This window comes from Papaver somniferum, chromosome 8 (assembly GCF_003573695.1).
Source record: "Papaver somniferum cultivar HN1 chromosome 8, ASM357369v1, whole genome shotgun sequence".
Taxonomy (NCBI): Eukaryota; Viridiplantae; Streptophyta; class Magnoliopsida; order Ranunculales; family Papaveraceae; genus Papaver; species Papaver somniferum.
In genome coordinates, this window is record NC_039365.1 from 890112 (window position 1) to 913446 (window position 23335).

At 36.8% G+C, this 23335-nt stretch overlaps 3 protein-coding genes across 3 annotated transcripts; 2 read left to right on the top strand and 1 right to left on the bottom strand.

Moving 5' to 3' along the window:
* The first annotated feature begins 6870 nt into the window (after positions 1–6870).
* LOC113304207 (C-terminal binding protein AN-like) lies at positions 6871–12103 on the top strand. The gene is made up of 7 exons (XM_026553264.1): positions 6871–7600; positions 8963–9122; positions 9215–9345; positions 9952–10749; positions 10908–10955; positions 11379–11495; positions 11826–12103. The coding sequence occupies exons 1-7, from the start codon at positions 6995–6997 to the stop codon at positions 11898–11900; spliced, it is 1935 nt and encodes a 644-aa protein (XP_026409049.1). The 5' UTR covers positions 6871–6994; the 3' UTR covers positions 11901–12103.
* Positions 12104–13803: 1700 nt separating this feature from the next.
* LOC113304129 (putative receptor-like protein kinase At3g47110) lies at positions 13804–19980 on the top strand. Its single transcript, XM_026553194.1, has 2 exons — positions 13804–14246; positions 19626–19980. Exons 1-2 carry the CDS (start codon positions 13804–13806, stop codon positions 19978–19980), a joined length of 798 nt encoding a protein of 265 aa, XP_026408979.1.
* A 1293-nt stretch (positions 19981–21273) lies between these two features.
* Positions 21274–22074, bottom strand: LOC113304131 (F-box/kelch-repeat protein At3g23880-like). The gene has a single exon (XM_026553195.1). It carries the CDS (start codon positions 22072–22074, stop codon positions 21274–21276), a length of 801 nt encoding a protein of 266 aa, XP_026408980.1.
* Positions 22075–23335: the final 1261 nt, after the last annotated feature.

Below are 23335 nucleotides of genomic sequence, written 5' to 3' on the forward strand. Positions count from 1 at the left end.
AAGCGTGATCTGAGATCTGATGATGAATTCATGATGGGTTATGTCGAATTTGTTTCTACAGCAACAATTGGAGATGTTCACGGGAAGTGGTTTTGATGGTTGATATTTCTGATTTGGATTCAACAGAAAAAAACATCCTGGAACATTTTTGTGCTAAAACCATACTGCTTAAGGTAACCCTATTTAAATGAGTTTTGAGTTTTGAAATTTGGGTGTTCTTTTTTGTTTGCCATAGATTTCATTGTATCTCTTTACTGTTATATCGATTTGTGTTGAAAATGATAAATAACTAAGATTGGGTTTCTTACACATTTCACCGAAGGTGCTTAGGCACAGAGGTATGGATTTTAATAAATTTTCTGATTCTATTTTGTTGTTTTTTCACAGTTCTTTTATTTTGTGTTTTTGTGGTGTAATTCAATACTGCCTCTGTCTTTTTATTTTGCAGAGAGGAATCACTTAGTATGGAGATGGTTGTTGGAGTGCACCGAGGAACCTATGTCAGTTTGAAGGTAAACAAGTTTATGAGAGCATAGTTCATGTTCTGGATGGCAACAAATTAACTATGAGAATACTGATGAGTTACAAATTGATGACTCTTCGTGTAGTATTTTGATTATATTTTTTTCTTTTTTCTTTTTTTGACTTAGTGGAACAACAAGGCACCATTTTTCAAGCTTAAAACAATTTGCTTAGAAAGGTGTGTAGGATTGATTATGTAGACTCAGTTTTGTCTATAGCTCCCTTCACGCTGACTTAAGCTTAACCAATTAGTTTAAAGATTAGCAAAAGAGGACTAAACTCAAATCATAGGTCACCCACTTAAATTGCCAAAGTAAGTTGTTGTCGGGTAATTAGGTAAATTCTGCTTCATTCGGCCATGTTTATTAGCCTACAGTTAACTAAATTATGCAGTCTATTCAAAAATGACAAGATAATTAATTAGTTGTGTTTTTCCAGTTATTAGTTGCCAAATCCTTACCACATCACTAGCTGAGTATTTTGTTTGATAAAACTGAATGGACTAATCCAGTCATGGATTGGATTAAAAATGGCGAAGTTCACTTCTGCTTGAGCTTGCAAGATGAAGTCTACGCATCTGGAAATGTACACCTTAGAGTGAAAACACTTTCGTTTTAAATTTAAAAGTCCTATAATGTGTCTGTGTTTTTCATTTATTAACTACAAGATGTGTTTGATGAATCTTGCCCAGCATATTCACTCTATGTGGAATAATTTTGTAAGGCAGAACTTCCTCCGCGGAAGGACATGATAACTACTATCCTTCATGAATCAACATGAAATCATTGCCATGCATTTATCACTACAATATCTCATGTAAAATGTAACTTAGGTTTCTTTTGATGGTGCGAAAGTTTAATGATGCGAGAAACAAAAGCTGAGAACAACTGGCATAATAATTTGTTATATGAATATGGACATCAGATGTACAAAACATTTCCCATGGTATAGTTCTGATCTTTATTACACTTTTTTTTTCGCAGGTCATGGTTTGGGAGGATAACAGAGGCCTGTGCATGAGCTTTCATTTAGATGAAAATTTTAGGGGTTCTTCTTCGAGAGCAGAAGATTTTATAATTTAAATGATACAAAGTTTTTGTGATTGCCATTATTTGTTTGTTCTTCGTTCTATCGGAATTGGATTGTAAATTTTGGCGTGTGACAGGCTGAAACTGTCACTGTGAGTATGTGAATGTTGAATCTGTTGATTGGATTGATTCATAAATCAGAGGAAACTCTGTCAAATCGGTTTCTGTTGAGTTGACTCACCATAAACGGGTTAACCCGTGAACCCGCAGGTTTAACCCGTTACGGGTGCGGGTTAAAGAAATGACCACCCGTGAAGAATATCAACCCGCTGGTTTTGACCCGTGTTAACCCGAACCCGTGTAACCCGTAACAAGCCAGCCCCGCCCCGCCCGTTTGCCAGCTCTATGGGGGAGTTTGAAAAAAACTCTTAAACTCCCTGTTAGTGGTAAAAATTAGAATGATAGGGAGTTCGTTTTTTTTTTTGGGAGTTCTGGGGAGTTCTAGGGAGTTTATAGTGTATTTTTGCCTCACTCCAAATCTCTCAAAAAAGTAGAGATTTTGGGAGAGTCTCTCAAACTCCCTACACTCAACACACCAAACTCTCTCAAACTCCCTATACTCTCTTACACTCCCTCAAAATCCCCAAGATTCAAAATACATTAAACTCCCTCCAACTCACTCGTGGACTAACCCCCTGTAGGATTTAAATGCTTTTCAAGTTAGTTTTGGTTTTTAACAGTCCTTGCCGGAGGCAGTTATTTTCGTCTTCATGATGGATATTTAATTCCTCTTAGAGCATCTTATCTCCGACTTCACTGGTCGTTTTATGTACAAGGTTTCAATAATATCTCTGCTGACCTAAATCGTCATCAAAAATCTCAAGAACAAAAATAAATCATTCATGTTTTCGGGAATCTCTTTATTCTCAATAGGAAAAAAAAACTATCAAAAATGGTGGACTTATGATACGAGAATCGTTTCTCCACTAGTTCAATCGGCTTTCTATTCATACTTGTTTCTAGTCTTTTACCAATGTTCTTTCTCCTCTCTTGTTAGAATAGTTGGTTTTGTACTACTATTGTATGATATTTTACTATATATGTTTCTTAAATCTTTTGCAAATCAATGTAGTTGAGTTATTTATATATATATATATATATATATATATATATATATATATAATTTAATCATACAATCTGGTGTTCATGCCAACCATGTTATATGTATGGCTTGGTTGATGGTCATTGCTTCTATGAAAGGGAAACAATTTGGGGAGATAAAATAGTTTGAGTGGCCTGTCAAATAATCTGGCAAAAGTATTACAATGTTGAGTACAACGAGAGAAAAACTCCATTAGAAATTGCTACCTTGGAAAAGAAGATTCTTCACCAAAGCTTGTAGAGTGTACCCATAAAAACCGTATTTTTTTATAATTTACTAATTTACTTCTTACCCATTTTTCCAATTCTTGTGAAGGTTGTAAAGAAGTATAATCAAATTGTTAGGGAATTCTCGTGGGGTTTAACAGTTTCTAGAAACAAAATAAGTTGAATTTCAAAGAAGAAGGTTTCCCGACCAAAAAATGCTTTGGCGGTTTGAGTATAAGATGTTTAAGATTCACCAACAAATCATCATTTTATAAATGGACATGGAGATATACAAAGTAAAAGCAATACTTATAGTGTAAAATGATTCAGATTAGAATGAAAGAAAATTATAAGGATATATGGATGAAAGATCCTACATTACCACAAGGCAAAGGGATGTAAATAATAAATTTAAAACAATAAATCAGTGAATGAAAACATGCAGAGATTAGAAGTAGTGGTTCTTCTAAAAATTCTAGTCGAGGCAGTTTTACGGTCAATTTTTGGTCTTGAGCTAGTCTTAAACTAGATTTATGATCTCGAGTTATTTTTCTTACACGCACATTAGACTTTGGATCACTGAAAAAAATTGGATTAGCGATTACAGAAGATGCACAATAGTTTGAATTTTGAATCCTCCAAAGCATGACACGCACCAGGTAGGATAAAGTTGTGTAATGAAGCTCAAGTCATAAACATAACTTTAGCAGGGATCGATGTACAGTGCAGTAAGGAAGAAAATTATCAGTCATCCGGAAAAACACTCTGAAAAGACGAGGATACTCAAATACACCACAATCTTTTTTTTTCAACCTATAAGTCCTCTTCCGAATGTGATCGTCTATGGATAGAGTCGAGAAAATACAACAATTCGGTTCCACACCTTGTGTGATTGTATATGGGTACGAGATCGAGACAATATGACAAAAAAGAGTGCACTTGATAATAGGTTCGGTATTAATCAAAACTTTATAGGATCTGTATCAAGTTTTATGGATTTAACACACTTGTGTATTTTACTTAATTATAATAACAATTTTAATGCGGAAAACGAAGTAAAAGACACATCAAGATTTTTTCAACGAGGAAACTGCAAACGAAGAAAAACCCCGGGACCTATTCCAGTTTTGAATACTCTCAGAATTAAGCCATTATACAAAATCTGATACCAGCTTCGTATAGTTAAGATCTTCCTGACTACCCCTAGCTACTTAGTTCCCTCGGGATCCTTGCGACTTCGACTTCTAGTGTCACGCACGTCAATCACAATTTCCTTTGGATCGTATTCCAAACAGTAAATGAAAAATCTGTTTGGTATCAACTCTATTTAAACTTGTGATTTGAGTTTGACAAAGGCTCTTTCGTTTAATCTAATAAACTCCTTTGTCGGGTTTGGATCAATCTATCCAATAACTATAGAAATAATTAAGTTTATATTTACAACAATCAGATTCAGACACTGAAGAATACCACTAAATGATTTTTGTCGATCTTATGCAACTAGACAACCAAATCTATCAAAGTAAACGGATTCTAAATGGATCCTAGTTTGATCAAGGTTTGTGCACTAGATCCACAAGATACGAAAACTAATAAGAAATCTTCTTTGTCTTCAAATCTTCTATTGCCTTCAAATACCTGCACTACAACACTTGAATCCTCTTGTGATCAATCACACACAAAACAGAGTTTGTTAACAATGGATTATCACAATATGTCTATAGATCTTAAAACAGTTCTAAGATGTGACAAACTTTAGGTCAAACGCATGGATAGAGCCATACAACTTTGCTTAGTGGTGGCCAACGTAATTACATGAGTGGACATTACTGTTGATATTTTTTAAAATTGCAAAAACTATAAAAAATTACAATATTTCAGAGGTACCCTTAGCCAAAGGGTAGCTCTATCCGTAGTCGTGAGGATGCCTTATTAAACAAATATGCCATCTTGGATTTGTGTTGTTTTTTAGTTTGTTATTTTGAATTTCATGGACAATTTAGGGTAGATAAATATTTCGTTGCAAAATTTTACATTACTATGCTATCTTTTGATTATATATTTTTCTTATGATTTTGAATTTGAGAAATATATAATTGTATTATCAACGAGGTAGATCTTATACCCGAGAAAATCTAGATCACTAAGATAATGTTACCTCGTAATGGTATATTATTTAGGGTCACCTTGGTTCAATGCAAATTACGAATCACAATGACAGTTACACAAATTTTGAATGACATGGAAAGTTTAGGTTACAGTTGGCTCACACCGAAAATTTTAACTGAGATATAAATGGTTTTCAGTCAATTGGTCAGAATGAATAATTTAAAATATATTTATAATTTTTTGGGGACATGATGTGTTGCACTTAAAATTACATAAGATTTTTGGTTATAACATAAAATTCTGGTCACGAGATAGATTTTGGGTCACAATGTAGATTTTGAGTTATGACTTATTGTATATACTTTGATTATCACGATATATTTCGAAAGAAAAAGAATTTAATTCAATAAAAACTAAAATTGAATAAAAAATTTCCATTTCATTGGATCCATCAATTTTCTTGGTGCCATAAAAGTGCCAAGTATTGTGTAATTAAAAAAAGTATCTACTAATTGCCCAGTAGATTACCATATCAGATCAACCCGTTCGGATTCGAAACACTTAACCATCCATACTATCATCACCAACCTCACAACCCACGACCATACCCCAACAACTGAAAAGGCCGAGTGACATAATAATTTTATAATTCAAAATTCTTATATGCTTTACAAGAAAAAAAGAGAAAAAAAAACCATTTAAACTAGCCGAACGAGGGATATTGATACCAATTTTTTTTGGGTATGATCCAGGATCTGAATTCAACTTGTTGTCTAACTCAGTCATTATCGAAATGTCAAATCATTTGAATTTTTCTATTTTAATGTCTAACTCAAGATCTGACTCATCTCATACATCTCTAATTTTTGAGGTGTAAATCTAATAGACTTGAGAAATTTTCTGTAATCATATTATTTACTTACTTTTGAGCTACATATAACAAGTCAAATTCATATCTACACGAATCAAATTCAAGCAACTAATTCATTAAATGAATCGGTTTTCAAAAGAATAATTCAGATTTAGATAAATCAGATTCATACAAGCCGATCGAGTTAGAAAAAATGATTCGTGAACCAGTACTTAGTACATGGTAACCTAAGTCTTTGATTCATGGGATAAGTTCAGACTTTCCCCTAAACCTCCTCCAAAAAGACCCAACCGAAACACATGTATATATGCACAATATACCAATTTGGTTATTATCTTTTTCGAACAACTGTCTAGTAAAACGGCTAAGGCACCCCTTTTCGTCCTCAGTTTTTACCGATTTTCTCTATGAATAGGGCTATATAAGATTGGATTTTGTTGATAGGGTGATAGTTGGATTAGCAATGAGGCTAACCCAGCTTGCTAGGTCTATACAGGGATAAGCTTAGCTCTGCCGTTTCAAAAAAAAAAAAAGAAAAGAAAAAAGAATATACTAACTTGGCCCCACTCTCCATCAGCTATCCCAGGGACGAGGAGGTTAATACCGAGTGATGCTACACTGATCGGGGCTGGATACCAAGAAAAATCCCTTGTCTAGGGGTGGTTTTTATCCACCGTCGGTCCCCATTTTATGTGTCTCATTTACGTGATTCATGCCCCGGTGAACACAACATTATTGGTTAATACCACACCCAACACAAAATGTGCATTTGAAGGACTCGACCACACAGTTGAATCCGTTCATAAAATAATAAAATCATTTGATTCCTGGGAATATGAGAATCAAAACATATACCCATCCATCTATTTTATGACGAGCCATACCCCAGTCCCAGAAAAGGTCGGGGGACATATAGGATGCGACAACTCAGACCCTCCTTCCAAAACAATTTAATAAAAAAATCCCCAACAAAAAAAGAAAAGATAAATGAAAAATTGAAAACCCAGAAACAATAAATCGAAAAAAGAGAGCGGGATCAGTAAAAGAGGAAAATAATCAGTAATGAAGAAGAAGATCTAAAAAAGAAAAAGAAAAAATGTCGAAAACACAGAGAAAATCAATGTCAACAGCAACCAAATCAACAAACCCTAAAGAAGAACATCATCCCCAACTCCCATCAGTAATAACCTTAAACTGTTTAGAAGACTACAGTTTAGAATCCGAAACCCTAGAACGATTCGCAACAGTAGAACACATAGGCTTGTCATCCCTCTCCCATGGTAAAATCGAAACAGCATCAGCAATCTTAATCCATTCATTATCATTCTTACCACGAGCAGCACAGAGGAGATTACAACCATGGCAAATGATTTTATGTCTGGGTTCATCTGATCGGGCAGTGGATTCAACATTAGCTAATGATTTAGGTTTGAGATTAATTCATGTTGATACTTGTAGAGCTGAAGAGATTGCTGATACTGTTATGGCTTTGTTTTTGGGGTTATTGAGGAGGACTCATTTGTTGAGTAGTCATTCGTTTTCGGCGAGTGGGTGGTTGGGGAGTGTGCAGCCGTTGTGTAGAGGGATGAGGAGATGTAGAGGGTTGGTGCTTGGGATTGTTGGGAGATCTGCTAGTGCTAGGTCTTTGGCGAATCGGAGTTTGGCTTTTAAAATGAGTGTGCTTTACTTTGATGTTCCTGAGGTAATTGCTTGCCCCTTTGTTTTTTGGAGTTCAATTCGTGTAATTTTGGGTGTGATTTAGTGGGGGTTTAATGAAATGTGATGATATGTTTAGGGTTTCGGTGTATGTTTTGTATGAATTGGTTTGAATGAAGCAGGAATTTGTAGTTGGGTTGTGGGTTTTTGGTGAAATGTGGTGGTTTTGAAGTTGAAATTTGGGGGTTTTTGTTACATGTATCGAATGATGGTTGCTAGGTGTTCTGTGTTACAGCTGGGATAAATATTGGGGGAAATGGATGGCTTGGGACTTGAAATTTCGGGGTTTATTTCCTGTATTGATGGTTATTAGGTGTGTTAAAATTGGGGGAAATAGGTTTTGAACATGGGGGTTTCCTTGATGTCATCTGTTTCTAGGAAAAGTTTACATGGGAAAAATATAGAGTAATGGTGTTTTCTTTATTGAGCTGTGGTGTATTATTATGTTGTAAGGTTTTGTCGATTGGTCTTAAATCAAGTGAATTTTGTTCGATAGTGTGTTTCTGGCATACAGTCAGAAATGGAAGAGTTACAGAACCAATTAAAGGTCCTTCGTGATAGTTTAGAATAGCATTATAATGCCCCTTCTTTTGCTGCCCCTTTGTTTTGGAGTTTTAACTCGTGTCCTTTTGGGTGTAATGAAATCTGATAAATTTGACTATTGATTAGGGTTTCATTTAATGTTTTTTATGAATTTGGTTAGACTGAAGTTAGAATTTGTAGTTGACTAGTGGGTTTTTGGTGAAATGTGGTGATTTGGAAGTTGAAACTTGGGTTTTTAGGTGTTCTGCATTACAGATGGGATAAATATTGGGTAAAATGGATGGTTTGGGATTTGAAGTTGCGCGTTTCATTATTTGTATTCATTGATAGTTATTTGGTAAAATTGGGGGAAATGGGTTTTAGAAACACCGGGATTTTGTTGATATCATCTGTTTTTAGGAAAAGTTTATATGGGAAAAATAGGTGTATATGCAGTTTGTTTATTGGGTTGTTGTGTATTATATGTTGTAAGGTTTTTTCGAATTAGTCGTAAATCAAGTGAACTTTGTTCAATAGTGTGTTTCTCGCATACAGTGAGAAACTGAAGAGTTAGGGAACTAATTGAACATCTCTTCAGATGATCTAGGATAGCATTATAATGGTTGTTCTGTCAAGTTTTGTTCAATGTGACTTAACCTTCAAAGAACTGTCTCACTAGGTGCTGTGGACTCCTCTTCGAGTTTGATTTATTTTCATCAGTTTCTTGTGTTCGGTTTTGGTTACATCTAGTTAAGACTCATATTACTTTTCCTTTAATGAGCTTCACACTGATTGTGTGCTGTACTACTGTATACATTTTGTGTAGGGAAAAGGAAGGGCACCTGTTAATTTCCCTCCTGCTGCAAGAAGAATGGATACACTAAACGACTTGCTTGCAGCAAGTGACCTTATCTCCCTTCATTGTGCTTTGACTGATGAAACTGTTCAGATTATAAATGCTGAATGCCTTCAGCAAGTAAAACCTGGTAAGTTTACCCCTACTTTTGTGATGTTATTATTCCGTATCTTCAATTTCTTTCTTTTCCTCAGCATATAAAAGACGGCTTTTCTTCTTTAGGGGCGTTTCTTGTAAATACTGGTAGTAGCCAGTTGCTGGACGATTGTGCTCTCAAACAACTTTTGATTGACGGCACTATTGCTGGCTGTGCGCTGGATGGTGCTGAAGGGCCACAATGGATGGAAGCATGGGTATGAGCATTAACCTTAGGGTATGAATTGTAATTTAGGCATGCGTAGTAACATTACTGTATTCTAGTGTTGGTGTTGCAATTGGTTCTCTAGAGACCCGAAGCTATTTTGTGTTAGGCGCTAGGCGAGGTGAGGCGCCAATCCCTTCGCCTAGCGCCAATGGAATTAGTTTTTTTTTCAAAAAAATTGCACACGTCTTCGCGCCTAGGGCGTTTTATTGCCTAGGTGCCCCTTGGGCGACATGAGGCTAGACGAGCGCCTAGGGCGCCTTTCACAACATAGCCCTGAAGTGCATCAATAGCATTATAGCCAATCTGTCTTATCAACTGTAATAGCTTGGATTCTTAACTTCACTAGGTGTTAAATTTATATCTAGTTTAATGAATTTTATATTAGACCTAATTTCACAGATTCATCCCTCATTTTTTAGCCGAGAACTATCAGGCCATTCTGATATCTTCCATTTTTCATGCAATCTCGCATTTGAAATACAGAGCATTTAACTAATACCTCTATCTGTATAAAGACAAACACAAGTTCTAGGGCTGGGATTTTATCTTAGGTCATTTGGGGTCGCAGCTCATTTTATCTCGATTTGACTGTCAGGTAAAGGAGATGCCAAATGTATTGATATTACCCCGTAGTGCAGATTACAGTGAAGAGGTATGGATGGAAATAAGAGAGAAAGCTATCTCTATATTGCAGTCTTACTTTCTTGATGGGGTTATTCCAAGGAGTGCAGTCTCTGACGATGATGATGACGGAAATGAAAGTGGGTATGATTATGAACAATCTGGGAGACAAGGCAAAGAAAGAGCTTTGCAGGTTTGGGATGCTAAACCTTCGTCAGATGATATTCAATTAATTCCAGAAAGCGGCAAACAGCAAGGTATTTTTGTGCCGAAGGGGTCCAACAGTCAGCCTGAAGGTTCAGGTATTTCTCAAGTAACTGTTGCTCGAACTGAAGGAAGACGTAGCAGGTCAGGCAAGAAGGTTAAGAAAAGGCACGCCAATCGTAAATCACGACAAAAGGCTGATGAGCCTAGTGCTGTAGAAAAAGACAGCTCACAAAGAGAAGAAGACACTGCTATGAGTGGCACTGATCCAGTATTAAGTTCAAGTTCTCGTTTTGCATCCCCAGAAGAATCTAGAGGTAGGAAAAGCCATGTTGAGTCAACACCAGAATCATCTTCTGAGCATCGCAAGAAGTTGAACATGCGCGCCAGTGGAAATTCAACAGATCTGTTAAAAGACGGGTATGTTATTGCTTTGCATGCCCGGGATTCTCCTGCACTGCATGTGTCCAGGCAAAGAGTTCCGGGTGGTGCTTGGTTCCTAGACACTATGTCTAATGTGACAAGAAGAGATCCTGCTGCACAGTTCCTTGTTGCTTTTAAGAGCAAGGTATGATTAGCTAAATTCTACTACAGTTGAATACTTCTTATTGCATCTATTAGTATATTCTGTTTAGGAAACTATGTGATAGTTGGGGGGGGGGGGGGGGGGGGGGGGGGGGGGGGAATTTTTCTACGCTATTCAACTTTGTGAAATTTTTATTTCAGGACACGATTGGGTTACGGTCATTTGCTGCCGGCGGTAAACTATTGCAGGTAATTTACCTTTTAAAACTGGTGCTGTTTTTTATCTGGAGTGTGAGAGCATCCATCTGGATTTTCTATGCGTTTCATATAATCAGTATCTGCTTAAAGTTGAAGCATATGTTACTAAGAAAACACTAAAACTTCCTGAAAATTAGAAACTCACCACTGATCCGTTCCTTAGGATGTAATAACCCTGTAATGTAAATATTAGTGCGGTATGAAAATTGAATCAAGTTGTACGTGTGTGAACTCTTCCACGTTAGCAAACTTATTTTCTTTCAGAAAAACTGCTGTACTTTTCAAACTATATTTTTCATAGTTGCTCCAGATGTCCTGAAAATGTGTTGCTTTGCTGTTTCCTTATTTTGTTTCTCTGGGAATCTCTTGTTGAATTGTTACCCCAACTGAACCTTTCGCTTATTGACACTTCAGATAAATAGAAGAATGGAATTTGTATTTGCAAGTCACAGCTTTGATGTGTGGGAAAATTGGGCGCTTGAAGGTTCTATTCTTGAGGAGTGCAGGCTTGTCAACTGTAGAAACCCCACGGTAAGTTCCGTTTCTACAGTCTTGTAAAATATCAAGTTATTGTGGTGTTTTCTTCTTGTCTTGCCAGTTGTAAATATGTACTTAGCATCCACGTGCCGTACTTTAGTGAAACTACAAAATGACATACCATAATTTACTAGTTTAACACTACCCCGCTGTTGCAATTCCTGAAATCAGCCTCTCTTCTTTTGTTGTTCCTCTCATTTCGTCCAAATTTCGTTTCAATGGAACCCATTACCAAGTTAATCAAATTACACCAAACAAAGTTGCTGAAGAACGTTGCTGGCATGCTGCTATTGTTAACTGGACCTGATTGTTTTCATAATGCAGGCTGTGTTGAATGTGCGCATTGAGATACTTGCAGCTGTAGATGAAGAGGATGGAGTGGCTCGTTGGCTCGACTAGGGGTGAATGCGACTCTTTCCTTTTCTTTTTGATTTTGTGTGTTTCTGTATTCCTATCAATTGTGTAAAAATCCCGATTTTTGATTTAGAGTAGGAAAAAAACAACAGTATCCGCAAATATTCACAAGGTTCTGTGTTGTAACTCAATTTGTTTTGTAGTTCATTTTATTCATAATGCCCAAGGATTCACATGGTTTTGCTAGATGTGAACTTTTCTTGGAGTAGCTATTTTTTATTTTAGAGATCAGAACACTGCATCAATGACAAGCATTTGGGAGGTACAAGCAGGTGATAATACCATTAAGGCAGGGAAATGGGCATGCACCTGTAGGCAATGTCTGTTTTCTGCAGTAAATCTTTATCATATTTCTTCTAGTTGACTCCAGTTATGTGTCATGTTGATGGTTGTAAATTTGCTGCAACCCCCTTGGCAAGTATGCTACAAAAGTGGTCAGGGGAAATTTTGTGTTTTGAACAAGTGTCTTTAGGAAACACAGCCTATATGGAATAAAACTGTTATTGTCAAAATTTGGTCAGGGGCAGTAGCCCCGGTCAAAGAAAGTTGACGAGGTCAACAGGTACCCTTAGTCGAAAGTTGGAAGAAAAAGGTCAAGTTGCATTTTGGAGATATATAATTGCAATTGGGGGGAACATAATAATGGAAATATCATTCATTACACAGAAATACAAGCACAAAATCGTCCTTGAGTCCCGGACTACCGAGGTACAAAGTAAGGCCGTGGTTGTTACCAGTTCTGTTGAGTCTATATTTCACTTCCCAGTTCCCAATACCGGGCCGGAATCATTCTTCTGTAGTCTGTCTCTAACGTTTCCATTACATCATCATAAATGGATTCATCTTCCATATTCAAATTCTAGAGTACTAACTATCTCGACTTCAATTAAGTTGGGCGATCTAAAATCCTTGATCACACCCATTCTCATATCATCTCGACTTGACACAGGTTGCACCAACCAGGACTTGATTATGGTAATACAACAACCGAGATATCCTTGTTTATAGAGTGAAGTGTTGTCTTCTTGTGCCTTAAAAAGGGAAGGAGTACATTCAACTTGATAAGAATAGGAGAAGGAAGTCTGAGGACTGACATGTTGCAGAGGTTGTAATAGCCATGGAAACTCAGAAAAACAAAGCAGCTACTGAAATAAAGCAAGGAAGAGGTTTCATAATTAAACCAAGTCTGGTGCATTAACAAAATTTCTAAATATGGACGACTTGGCAGAAAATGAGAACCAATTGATTTGCTGCAACCCACCATAGATACCACTTAGCAAAGATTGTTACACAAAAATGCTGCAGCTCAGCTAAGATTGCGTAGGTCAGCAGGTTCATCTTAAAAGATGCTGGTACAACCTGTGAAAAGTATACTCTCACTGGGAATTCTGTACATGAATGTCCACTAGTAGTGAGGTTAGGGATTAATCCGAATAGAATACTCATAGATCCTGGGAGTTCTGTTGATATCCTCTTTTATCATACATACAAGACTATGGGTGGAAGAGATGACGAATTAATTCCTTCTGACTTATAAAATTTATGGATTCAATGGCACTGCGAAGAAGCCAAAAGAAAAAGTGACAATGTGAATTCCTCTGCAAAGTCTTCCAATAGAAATTGTATTCTGTGTTGTTGATGTTGAGTCACCTTATAATGCTCTGATTGGGAGGTCATGGCTGCATAGTATCTTGGGTGTGGCTTCGACATTCCATCAACCCAAAACGGTGCAGAAAATAAGAAATCAGATCCTGTCAAAGTTATAATAATCAGCATTTTCATTGCGGTTTTCTTTTTGGCGTTCATTGTGTGTTCGCTCTATATATATTGGAAAGGGAAGTCAAAAACAAAACTTCATTTGACAAGTTTAGACGTAGGCAACCGATACATGGGAGTTTCTTACAATGAGCTTCTTAAAGCTACCGATGGATTTAATGATTCCACCAACTTGCTTGGTATTGGAAGTTTTGGTTCTGTGTATAAGGGAATTCTTCAAAAAGATGAATCAAAACCGGTTGCTGTGAAGGTTTTACACCTTCAACAAAGAGGTGCAACCAAGAGTTTCATGGCTGAATGTGATGTCCTGAGGAAAGTTAGACATAGAAATTTACTAAAAATTGTAACTTGTTGCTCAAGTATTGATTTTCATGGTAATCCGTTCAAAGCTCTAGTTTTTGAGTTCATGGGTAATGGGAGTCTAGATCATTGGCGGCACTCAACTGTTAGCGATACAAACAATGATGATCCACTACATGAGAAGAATTTGAATATGGAAAGAAGACTGAATATTGCTGTCGATGTTGCTTCTGCATTAAATTATCTTCACCAATTGTTCATTGTGATCTGAAACCAAGCAATGTCCTTCTAGATGATGATTTAATTGCACATGTGGGTGATTTTGGGCTGGCAAAGTTCCTTTCTAATCCTTCAAGTTTTTCTCAGCAACCGAATGAACAAGATGCAAGTTCAATTGCAATAAAGGGTTCCATTGGTAATATTTCTCCTGGTAAGAAAATAAAATGCCTTCACAATTACTTGTTAAATACATAATTTGTGAAAACCCAATAAGTAAAGTCCAAATAATCATCTACACTAAGTAAAGCCCAATACTAGAATCTTCTAGGCCTTCTTTACGTCAAGTATTATCTAGAGAATTCTTTTCTCTAGAATTTTCTTGTAATATCTAAGTTGAGAGTGTAAAGAAGAGTCTAGATAGAACTATCTAGAGAAATAAGTAGTTGGTCATGAAGCCTATAAATAGGCATAGGATGGATTCATTTGGGATCATCCAACAACAATCAAAAACTCAAGTGAGTAAACAAGAGTTAGAGTGAGAGCTAGAGTTTAGAGTAAGAGCCAAAGTACCTCTTTGTAAACAACTAGTGTATGCCAAAGTTGCTACACAAGCCTCTTGTAATGTTTTCATTTTCATATTAATATAAGCCTCACCTTTCAATTAACCAACCTCTCTTCCTAAATTCATTTCCATAAACCCATCACATTTCCGCAGTGCGCCAACAAATTTGGTATCAGAGCAAACCTAACCCAGTAATCCTAAAACTCTACCCATGGAAATTAACCAAAGTATTCAAGGTTTCAATTATGCCCAAAGTCTAATTCCAATTTTTGATGGTGAGAGTTATGATTATTGGAGTTTACAAATGAAAACATTATTCATTTCACAAGATTTATGGGATTTTGTAGAAGATGGTTATAAGGTACCCGAGTCGGCAGAAGCTCTATCGTCATGGACGGATGCAGAGAAAAAAGAGTACAAGGAAAACAAGAAGAAGGATGCTAAAGCACTACTATTTCTACAACAAGGGGTAAGCAAAACTATTTTTCCTCGAATTTCGGTGGCGAAAACTTCGAAGGAGGCCTGGAATATTCTCAAAGTAGCATTCCAAGGATCAGAAAAGGTAATCTCCATTAAACTACAAAACTTATGGAGAGATTTTGATAATCTACTTATGAAAGAAAATGAAACTATCCATAATTTCTTTTTAAGAGTTACTGGTATAGTAAATCAAATTAGTAGTTATGGAGATACCATAGAAAATAAAAGAGTTGTAGAAAATATTTTAAGGAGCTTACCGTTCAAATTCGATCACATCGTCGCTGCCATTGAAGAGTCCAAAAATTTATCGACTCTCTCGGTACACGAATTAATGGGTTCACTCGAGGCGCACGAGAAAAGGATAAATAGGTTCGCGGAGCAACCGTTGGAGCAGGCGTTTCAAACAAAAATAAATGCAGTGAAAAGAAAAATACAGAAGCCAGAAAAGAAAGCTCCATAGGGGGATCGTCATCAACATCACCTCACGAGAAAGGGTCGACATCAAATCAATGGCCCAAAAATTTCTACCGCGGACGTGGAAGAGGAAAAGGAGGTTACATAAACAACAATCAAAGGTACGGAAAAAATTACTCCTCAAATCTCCGTTGCAATGTTTGCAAAAAGTTTGGCCATGCAACCGAAGATTGTAAATATAAGTGCACCAAATGTGATAAATTAAATCACATGGAAAAAGATTGTTGGATTAACGAAGCTAACTATTCCGAGACAAATAATTCTCAAAATCAAGTATTTTATTCCTGCCTCACCTCGCAACAAGAAGCACGAGGTATATGGTACGTCGAAGCGGATGCAGCAGCCATATGACAGGAAACAAAGAATATTTCGTAAAATTGGAGGAACAAGAGATTCCACCGGTCAAGCTCGGAGATGGAAAGTTCCAGAATGTTGAAGGAAGAGGAGTTATATCCGTACGTACAAAGTCAGGAAAAACTCGATACATATCTGATGTTCTTTATGTTCATGGCCTAGCTCAAAATTTATTAAGTGTTGGACAACTTATAAGAAAAGGGTACTCACTACATTTCGAAGACGGAGAATGCACAATTTATGATAAAATTAACAAGCAATTGGTGGCAAAAGTAAAAATGTCAGGAAATTTCGTCTTTCCTTTATCTATGCCATCAATTGAAAATTGTGCAATGAGTACCAACCATATTGACGAAGGAAAGCTATGGCATTTGAGATACGGGCATCTCAACTACAGATCCTTAAAGGTTTTGAAATCAAAAGGCATGGTAATTGGTCTTCCCAATATCGACGGTGGAGATAAAGTATGTGAAGGTTGTATTCTTGGGAAGTTTCACAGACTTCCATTTACCAAGACATCGTGGAGAGCAAGAAGGCCCCTCGAATTGGTGCACGCTGATATCTGCGGTCCGACAAGAACAACTTCACTCAACAACAGAATATATTTTCTCTTATTCGTGGACGATTATACCAGGATGATGTGGGTGTACATTCTCGAGCAAAAGTCCGAGGCATTCACTAAATTCCTAGAATTCAAGGCGCTGAAAGAGAAGAAAAGTGGCCATCAATTGAAAGTCTCCCGTACAGACCGTGGTGGAGAATTTACTTCAAAAGAGTTTATCAACTACTGCAAAGAAAATGGAATTAAAAAGGAGCTCAATGTCCGATACACTCCAAAACAAAACGGTGTCGCGGAAAGGAAAAATCGTACGATCGTGGAAATGGCTCGCAGTATGCTAAAATCAAGGAAGCTACCCAACACCTACTGGGCGGAAGCAGTCAACACAGCAGTCTACATCCTTAATCGCTCTCCAAGAAAAGAGGTTCACAACAAAACTCCATACGAGGCGTGGCATAAGAAAAAGCCCGAGGTAACTTCTTTCAGAATTTTTGGTTGCGTTGCATATTCACATATTCCATCTCAACACAGAGAAAAGTTTGATGAAAAAGGAGAAAAGCTAATATTCATCGGATATAGCGAGGAGTCTAAAGCCTATAGACTTCTAAAGCCAGATACAAAGGAACTGGTAATATCAAGAGATGTAATCTTTGATAAATTCAAAGCTTGGGATTGGAATGATGAACCAGATAACCACGAGTCTCCACTACTCATCGAAGAAGAGCCAGATTTGTCACACAAAGAAGAAAACACTCCACCAGCAAGCCCGAGATCTCCTAGTTCGACACAACAAAGTCCAAGTTCATCTGAATCAAGTGCCCCACCTAGAAAGGTGTGTTCCCTAAGAGATATTTATAATGTATCTAATTGTGCTTTTATAGCACTAGAACCTCAAAAATATGAGGAAGCGGCAAAAGAAGAAAAATGGAGAAACGCCATGGATGAAGAAATGCGAGTAATCGAGAAAAATAAGACATGGGAGCTCGTTAATCAGCCAATTGGCAAAGAAATAATTGGTCTGAAATGGGTCTACAAGACAAAATATAATGAAGATGGGTCAATTCAAAAGCACAAAGCAAGGCTAGTTGCAAAAGGATATTCCCAACAACCAGGAATTGACTACAACGAGACGTTCGGCCCAGTCGCTCCCATGGAAAAAATCCGGATGGTGTTAGCTTTGGCAGGTCAACTCAAAATGAAAGTCTACCAATTGGACGTAAAGTTGCCGTTCCTAAACGGTGAACTTGAAGAAGAGGTGTACGTTGAACAACCTCAAGGATATATCCGAAAAGTAAAAGAAAAAATGGTATATCGTCTCCGCAAAGCACTATACGGTCTTAAGCAAGCACCGCGTGCATGGAACAGCAAAATCGACAAGTATTTCCGAGATAATGGATTTGAGAAAAGTCCAAGTGAGCCATCACTCTACATCAAAAACAAGGTACAGATTTTCTAATCGTCTGTCTCTACGTCGATGATTTAATTTATGCCAGTACAAAACAAGAGATGGCAGAAAAATTTAAGAAGGAGATGATGAAAGAATATGAGATGACAGACTTAGGACTTATGCGATATTTTCTTGGGATTCAAGTAAAACAATCTCCAGAAGAAATATTCATTTCCCAAGAAAAATATGCAGAAGACTTACTGAAAAGGTTCAACATGATGGATTGCAAACCAATTGCAACTCCGATGGGTACCAATGAGAAATTGGTAAAAAATGATGGAGCGATAAAAGTTGATCCAACCTTATTCAGAAGTCTATTCGGCTCACTGATCTTCTTAACAAATACAAGGCCAGACATCGTCAATGCTACCAGTATTGTTTCTCGATTTATGAGTGAGCCAAGCAAGTTACACTATGCAGCCGCAAAAAGAATTCTTCGATATATCAAGGGAACAAAAGATTTTGGCATCAAATATACAAGAGAAAAAGATAATGATTTAATTGGATTCACATATAGCGATTGGGCAGGTTCTATTGAAGACCGAAAGAGCACATCAGGCTATGTTTTGTGTATGGGAACAAAAGTTATCTTTTGGAGTTCTAAAAAACAAAGTACGGTGGCACTATCGTCATCCGAAGCAGAGTACATAGCATCAACAAGTGAAGCATATGAAGCAGTATGGTTGAGAAGAATAATGACCGACCTACAACAAAGGAAAAAGCAACCGACAACTATCTACTGTGACAACATGTCTACAATTGCAATGACAAAAAATACAGTCTTCCACAGAAGGACGAAGCACAAGAGCTACGACATCACTTTATTAGAGAGCTGGTCGAAAACAAGGAAATTGAGCTCCAATTTTGTCCAACACAAGAACAAAATGCTGACATCTTCACAAAAGCAGTCACAGTGGACAAATTCAATCATTTTAGAGAAAAACTTAACATCACAAATCAAGAGCGGGTGTTAAAAACATAATTTGTGAAAACCCAATAAGTAAAGCCCAAATAATCATCTACACTAAGTAAAGCCCAATACTAGAATCTTCTAGGCCTTCTTTACATCAAGTATTACCTAGAGAATTCTTTTCTCTAGAATTTTCTTGTAATATCTAAGTTGAGAGTGTAAAGAAGAGTCTAGATAGAACTATCTAGAGAAGTAAGTAGTTGGTCATGAAGCCTATAAATAGGCATAGGATGGATTCATTTGGGATCATCCAACAACAATCAAAAACTCAAGAGAATAAACAAGAGTTAGAGTGAGAGCTAGAGTTTAGAGTAAGAGCCAAAGTGCCTCTTTGTAAACAACTAGTGTATGCCAAAGTTGCTACACAAGCCTCTTATAATATTTTCATTTTCATATTAATATTAATATAAGCCTCACCTTTCAATTAACCAACCTCTCTTCCTAAATTCATTTCCATAAACTCATCACATTTCCGCATTGCGCCAACATTACTATCACGTGTAAGTAGTCCAGTTACAATTGATTATCTGTTCTTATCTAAAGTTGATTTTTCTCTCTGGTTTAAACAGAATACGGAATGGGAAGCGAAGTGTGTACAGTTATGGGATTCTTTTGCTAGAGATGTTTACAGGAAGGAGACCCACTGATAACATGTTTACGGGTGGTCTAAACATTCATAATTTCTGTAAGATGTATTCGTTGCCAGAGCACATTGAGAAGATAATCGATTCACGTTTGTTATTGGATGTAGAGGGAGAACATCATGATGAGAGCACAAGAGATACGATAAGACAAATCATGTCTACTATAATTAAGATTGGAGTGAAATGTTCTTCAGAATTTCATTCAAACAGAAGCAGCATGAATGAGGTTATTGTGGATGTAGAAGCGGTTAAGAATGAGTTTCATAGTGTTGGAATGTAATCAGATAAAATAACTCCTTTCATAGACCCTGTAGTTCTCTAATAATGATTAATCTGTATCTTGGTGGATTCCTCTTCCAACTACTGATGGTTTTCTATACAGAATCAGAAATAAAAATTGGTTATCATATATTAAACATCTTGAAATAAATTTTGTTAGCCATGATCCAGTTTTCTTCGTGTGTGTGTTGAACATTCATTTTCTGTTCTGGCATTAGTGTCGCAGCTTAACTACGCTTCCTAAAGAAAAATTTGTAACTTAAAACTCTCGACTTTTGAATCCAATGTGTAATGTCATTGGACCCTTCTGATACATAATGGTTTGCTAATTGTGATTTTATTAACATTAACCAAATCTCTAAATATGATATGAAGAGAAATGAAATATGAAGCAAGCCTATCAAAAGTACCTCAAAAGTTCCATGAACAACAAGACAATCTAAGACAGATAAGACGACATTCTCAACAGAATGCGAGAAAGATTGACAAAATAGCTTAAAAAAATGCAATTAAAAACTGTGCTTAGACTTAATGTGAGATGGTAACCCACGCTCTACCCGAAGCCAGTCCTTAAAAGTTCAGAGTGCTAAAGTTGAACAGTATGCTTCAAAATTTGACTCTGGTTTTGCAATGGAAAGGGAGAGTCACATTCATGTGGATTCATGACACATTGACTTACCGTTAAAGTGGGTTCATAAAAGAGTTGAAGCACTACCTTTGGAGATCACTGTAAGAAAACACTGTTTCTCATCTCATAGAATGTATATGGTGGATTACAATTGAACTTAAAATGCTAATTTGCTAAAAGGAAAAAAATAAAAATAGCAATAGAAGGTAATTAGGTCATTCATTACCTAGTAGGCGCAGCAAGTTTTGCCTTTTCTGTTTCCTAAGGAGTTTTTCTTTTCTTTCCAATTCTTTCCGAATTCTCTTTCAGAGAAACAAGGCTACGCATGCAACTAGTTGCTCGAGTGGTTGTATACATCGAAGGGATACCATCTTCCAAGAACTTCTCTAAAGTCTCCTCTACATTTCTCAAAGTCGTAGTTTCAGGGTCACAACAAGAGAGAACAACATTGTACCACAATGAATATTTGGTGCTCATTGGTCGCCTAAAGTGCTCTACCCAGATCAAGTCATTCCATGGTATGGTGAACTTCGTAACCCAACGAGAGCCTTTCTGTTTGTATCCGACAGTCTTCTATTCCTAAATTCTCTTATCTTGAAATGTTTATAGTGAGCTACTTGTAGAACACAAAAATTCTCTCCCAATACCATGAGTCCAACATTAGTGTTAGAAACACCATAAGATTGATGATGGAAGCAAATTTAACGTCTCATGTTCCAAATCAAAAGATAATATTACAGTGTTAGATGTACCTATCCAGTTAAGAGCTCCACCTGCAAAAACACCCACTGATGGTGTTGGTTTACCACGACCTAAGTGGGGTTTAAAGAATGTTTCACAGTAGTAGTTGATAGTGATTTGCTTTCTCCAAGCAGTATCACCCTGGAGGGTATACACCTTAATGGTTCCATCCTGGTGATAATTTGCATCCAGAAGAATCCTAACAACCTTGTACCCGTTCCTTGAATGATTATAACCAAATCCAATCGCCTTTTCTGCGGAAGTGACCCGACTGTAAGCAGTCGGAAGTTGAATTTTCTCTCCAGTGAAAGGATTGCAAATGTAGACTGTTATTCTTTCACTTTGGTTTGTGTAACTAGCATAAGCCGCATAACAAACTAATCCATGACATGAACCAACCATGAAAGTTTCGAAGGATGATGATGGCAAGGTCCAAATGTCTTGGACTTGAGCAGGCTGCTGAAAAAAGTTAAAGTTTATCGCGTGGTCTAACTTTGCAAGTGTTCCTACGTAGTTATCATCAACCTTATCAGTATTTTGTTCTGAGAAGTAGAATTGTGCTTCCAGTTTGGTTTCCTCGCGGTGCGAAATCCCATAAAGTAAACCCCTCTTGGGTTTAGGTATCAAAGTTCGCCATGTTTTGCATACTTCTCTGGATTGTGATTTTAAGGCAATAGGCAAGCGAGAAAGTATGTTTTCTGTGATTTCTAAAGGTAAGCTTTCCATTGAATTGAACTGAATATCTTTAAAACTATTCTTCTTGCCGCATTCAGGAGTCAGGAATCTTCAGTTTAAATATATATATCGATAGGTTTATCATTACCCTAATTTACCCTAATTACTTTGTTTGTATTTTTCTTGAAAGCCAAACTACCCTTTCATATATCTTTTTTTGAGAAACAGATCTATTCACTTGTCGGGACCATATTAAAGAGTTCTCTCGCGACATTTTAGGGTTTCATAGCCAGACCATTAATTATTATTTATTATTATTGCAATAGAGCAACCGAATATCGAGTATTGCAATAGAGCAACCGAATATGGAGATACAATGTTTAGAGAGGGATGGGTTGTTTCCCTAAGTAACTATTAGGAAATAATATATGAGAGTCTATGTTTAGGAGATATGCACATTAAGTTGTGAGAGTTATATTAGGAAAGTGTCTATTTTTAGAGTTTGATCTTAGTTAGGAAAGTGCCTTGAGTGGTCGTCAAGTTTGGGAACAATATAAATAGGCTGTTGAGCCATGAAAGTTAATATACCAAGATTATTACCAATGTAGTCTTTTATGCTTCCGCGTTTTTACTCTCCTCTCTCTTGCTCGATCCTTAACATGGTATCAGAACAAGATGAGAGGGAGAGAGGAGAGGTAGAAAGAGTTAAAGAATTTATAGAGAAATCGACTAAAAAAACAAAAAAACAAAAAAAAAAAACAAAAACAAAAACAAAAAAAAAAGTTTCGCAAAGTTCTGATGATATTGTTTGCTGGGAAGAAGGCCTATGATCTGTAGCCATAGGCTTATTCAAGACTTGTTACGTATCAATCATCGTTCATGTGGGTATTGAAGGAAAAGATGGTACAGACCGTGACTTGTGGCTATCAAGACGTGTTCGAGTGGCTGCTGAAGGAAAACTTGGTACAGATCGTGAATGATTAAGGTTTTTTTAAAAAAAAAGAAAAAAAAGAACGACTTGATTGAATGAAAGGGTTGTTAAAAGGATTAGGGTTCTGGTTGAGAAGGGTTAGGATTCTGAACAAACAAAAGGATGGTTGATGTTTTTCCCTAGAGAGACGGTGGTTGCTCAGAAGAAGATGTTGAGCTGTTATGGGCTTGAGAAAGTGGTGAGTATTATGATACACCGGAAAAACATGGATTTGATGGGTGTTGATACAAAGGGTCGGAATATGGTTCAGAAGTTAAGAAGAACACGAGCTCAGTTGGAGTTTTGTGTGAAACGGAAGAGATCTAGCTTGAGTTTATGGTG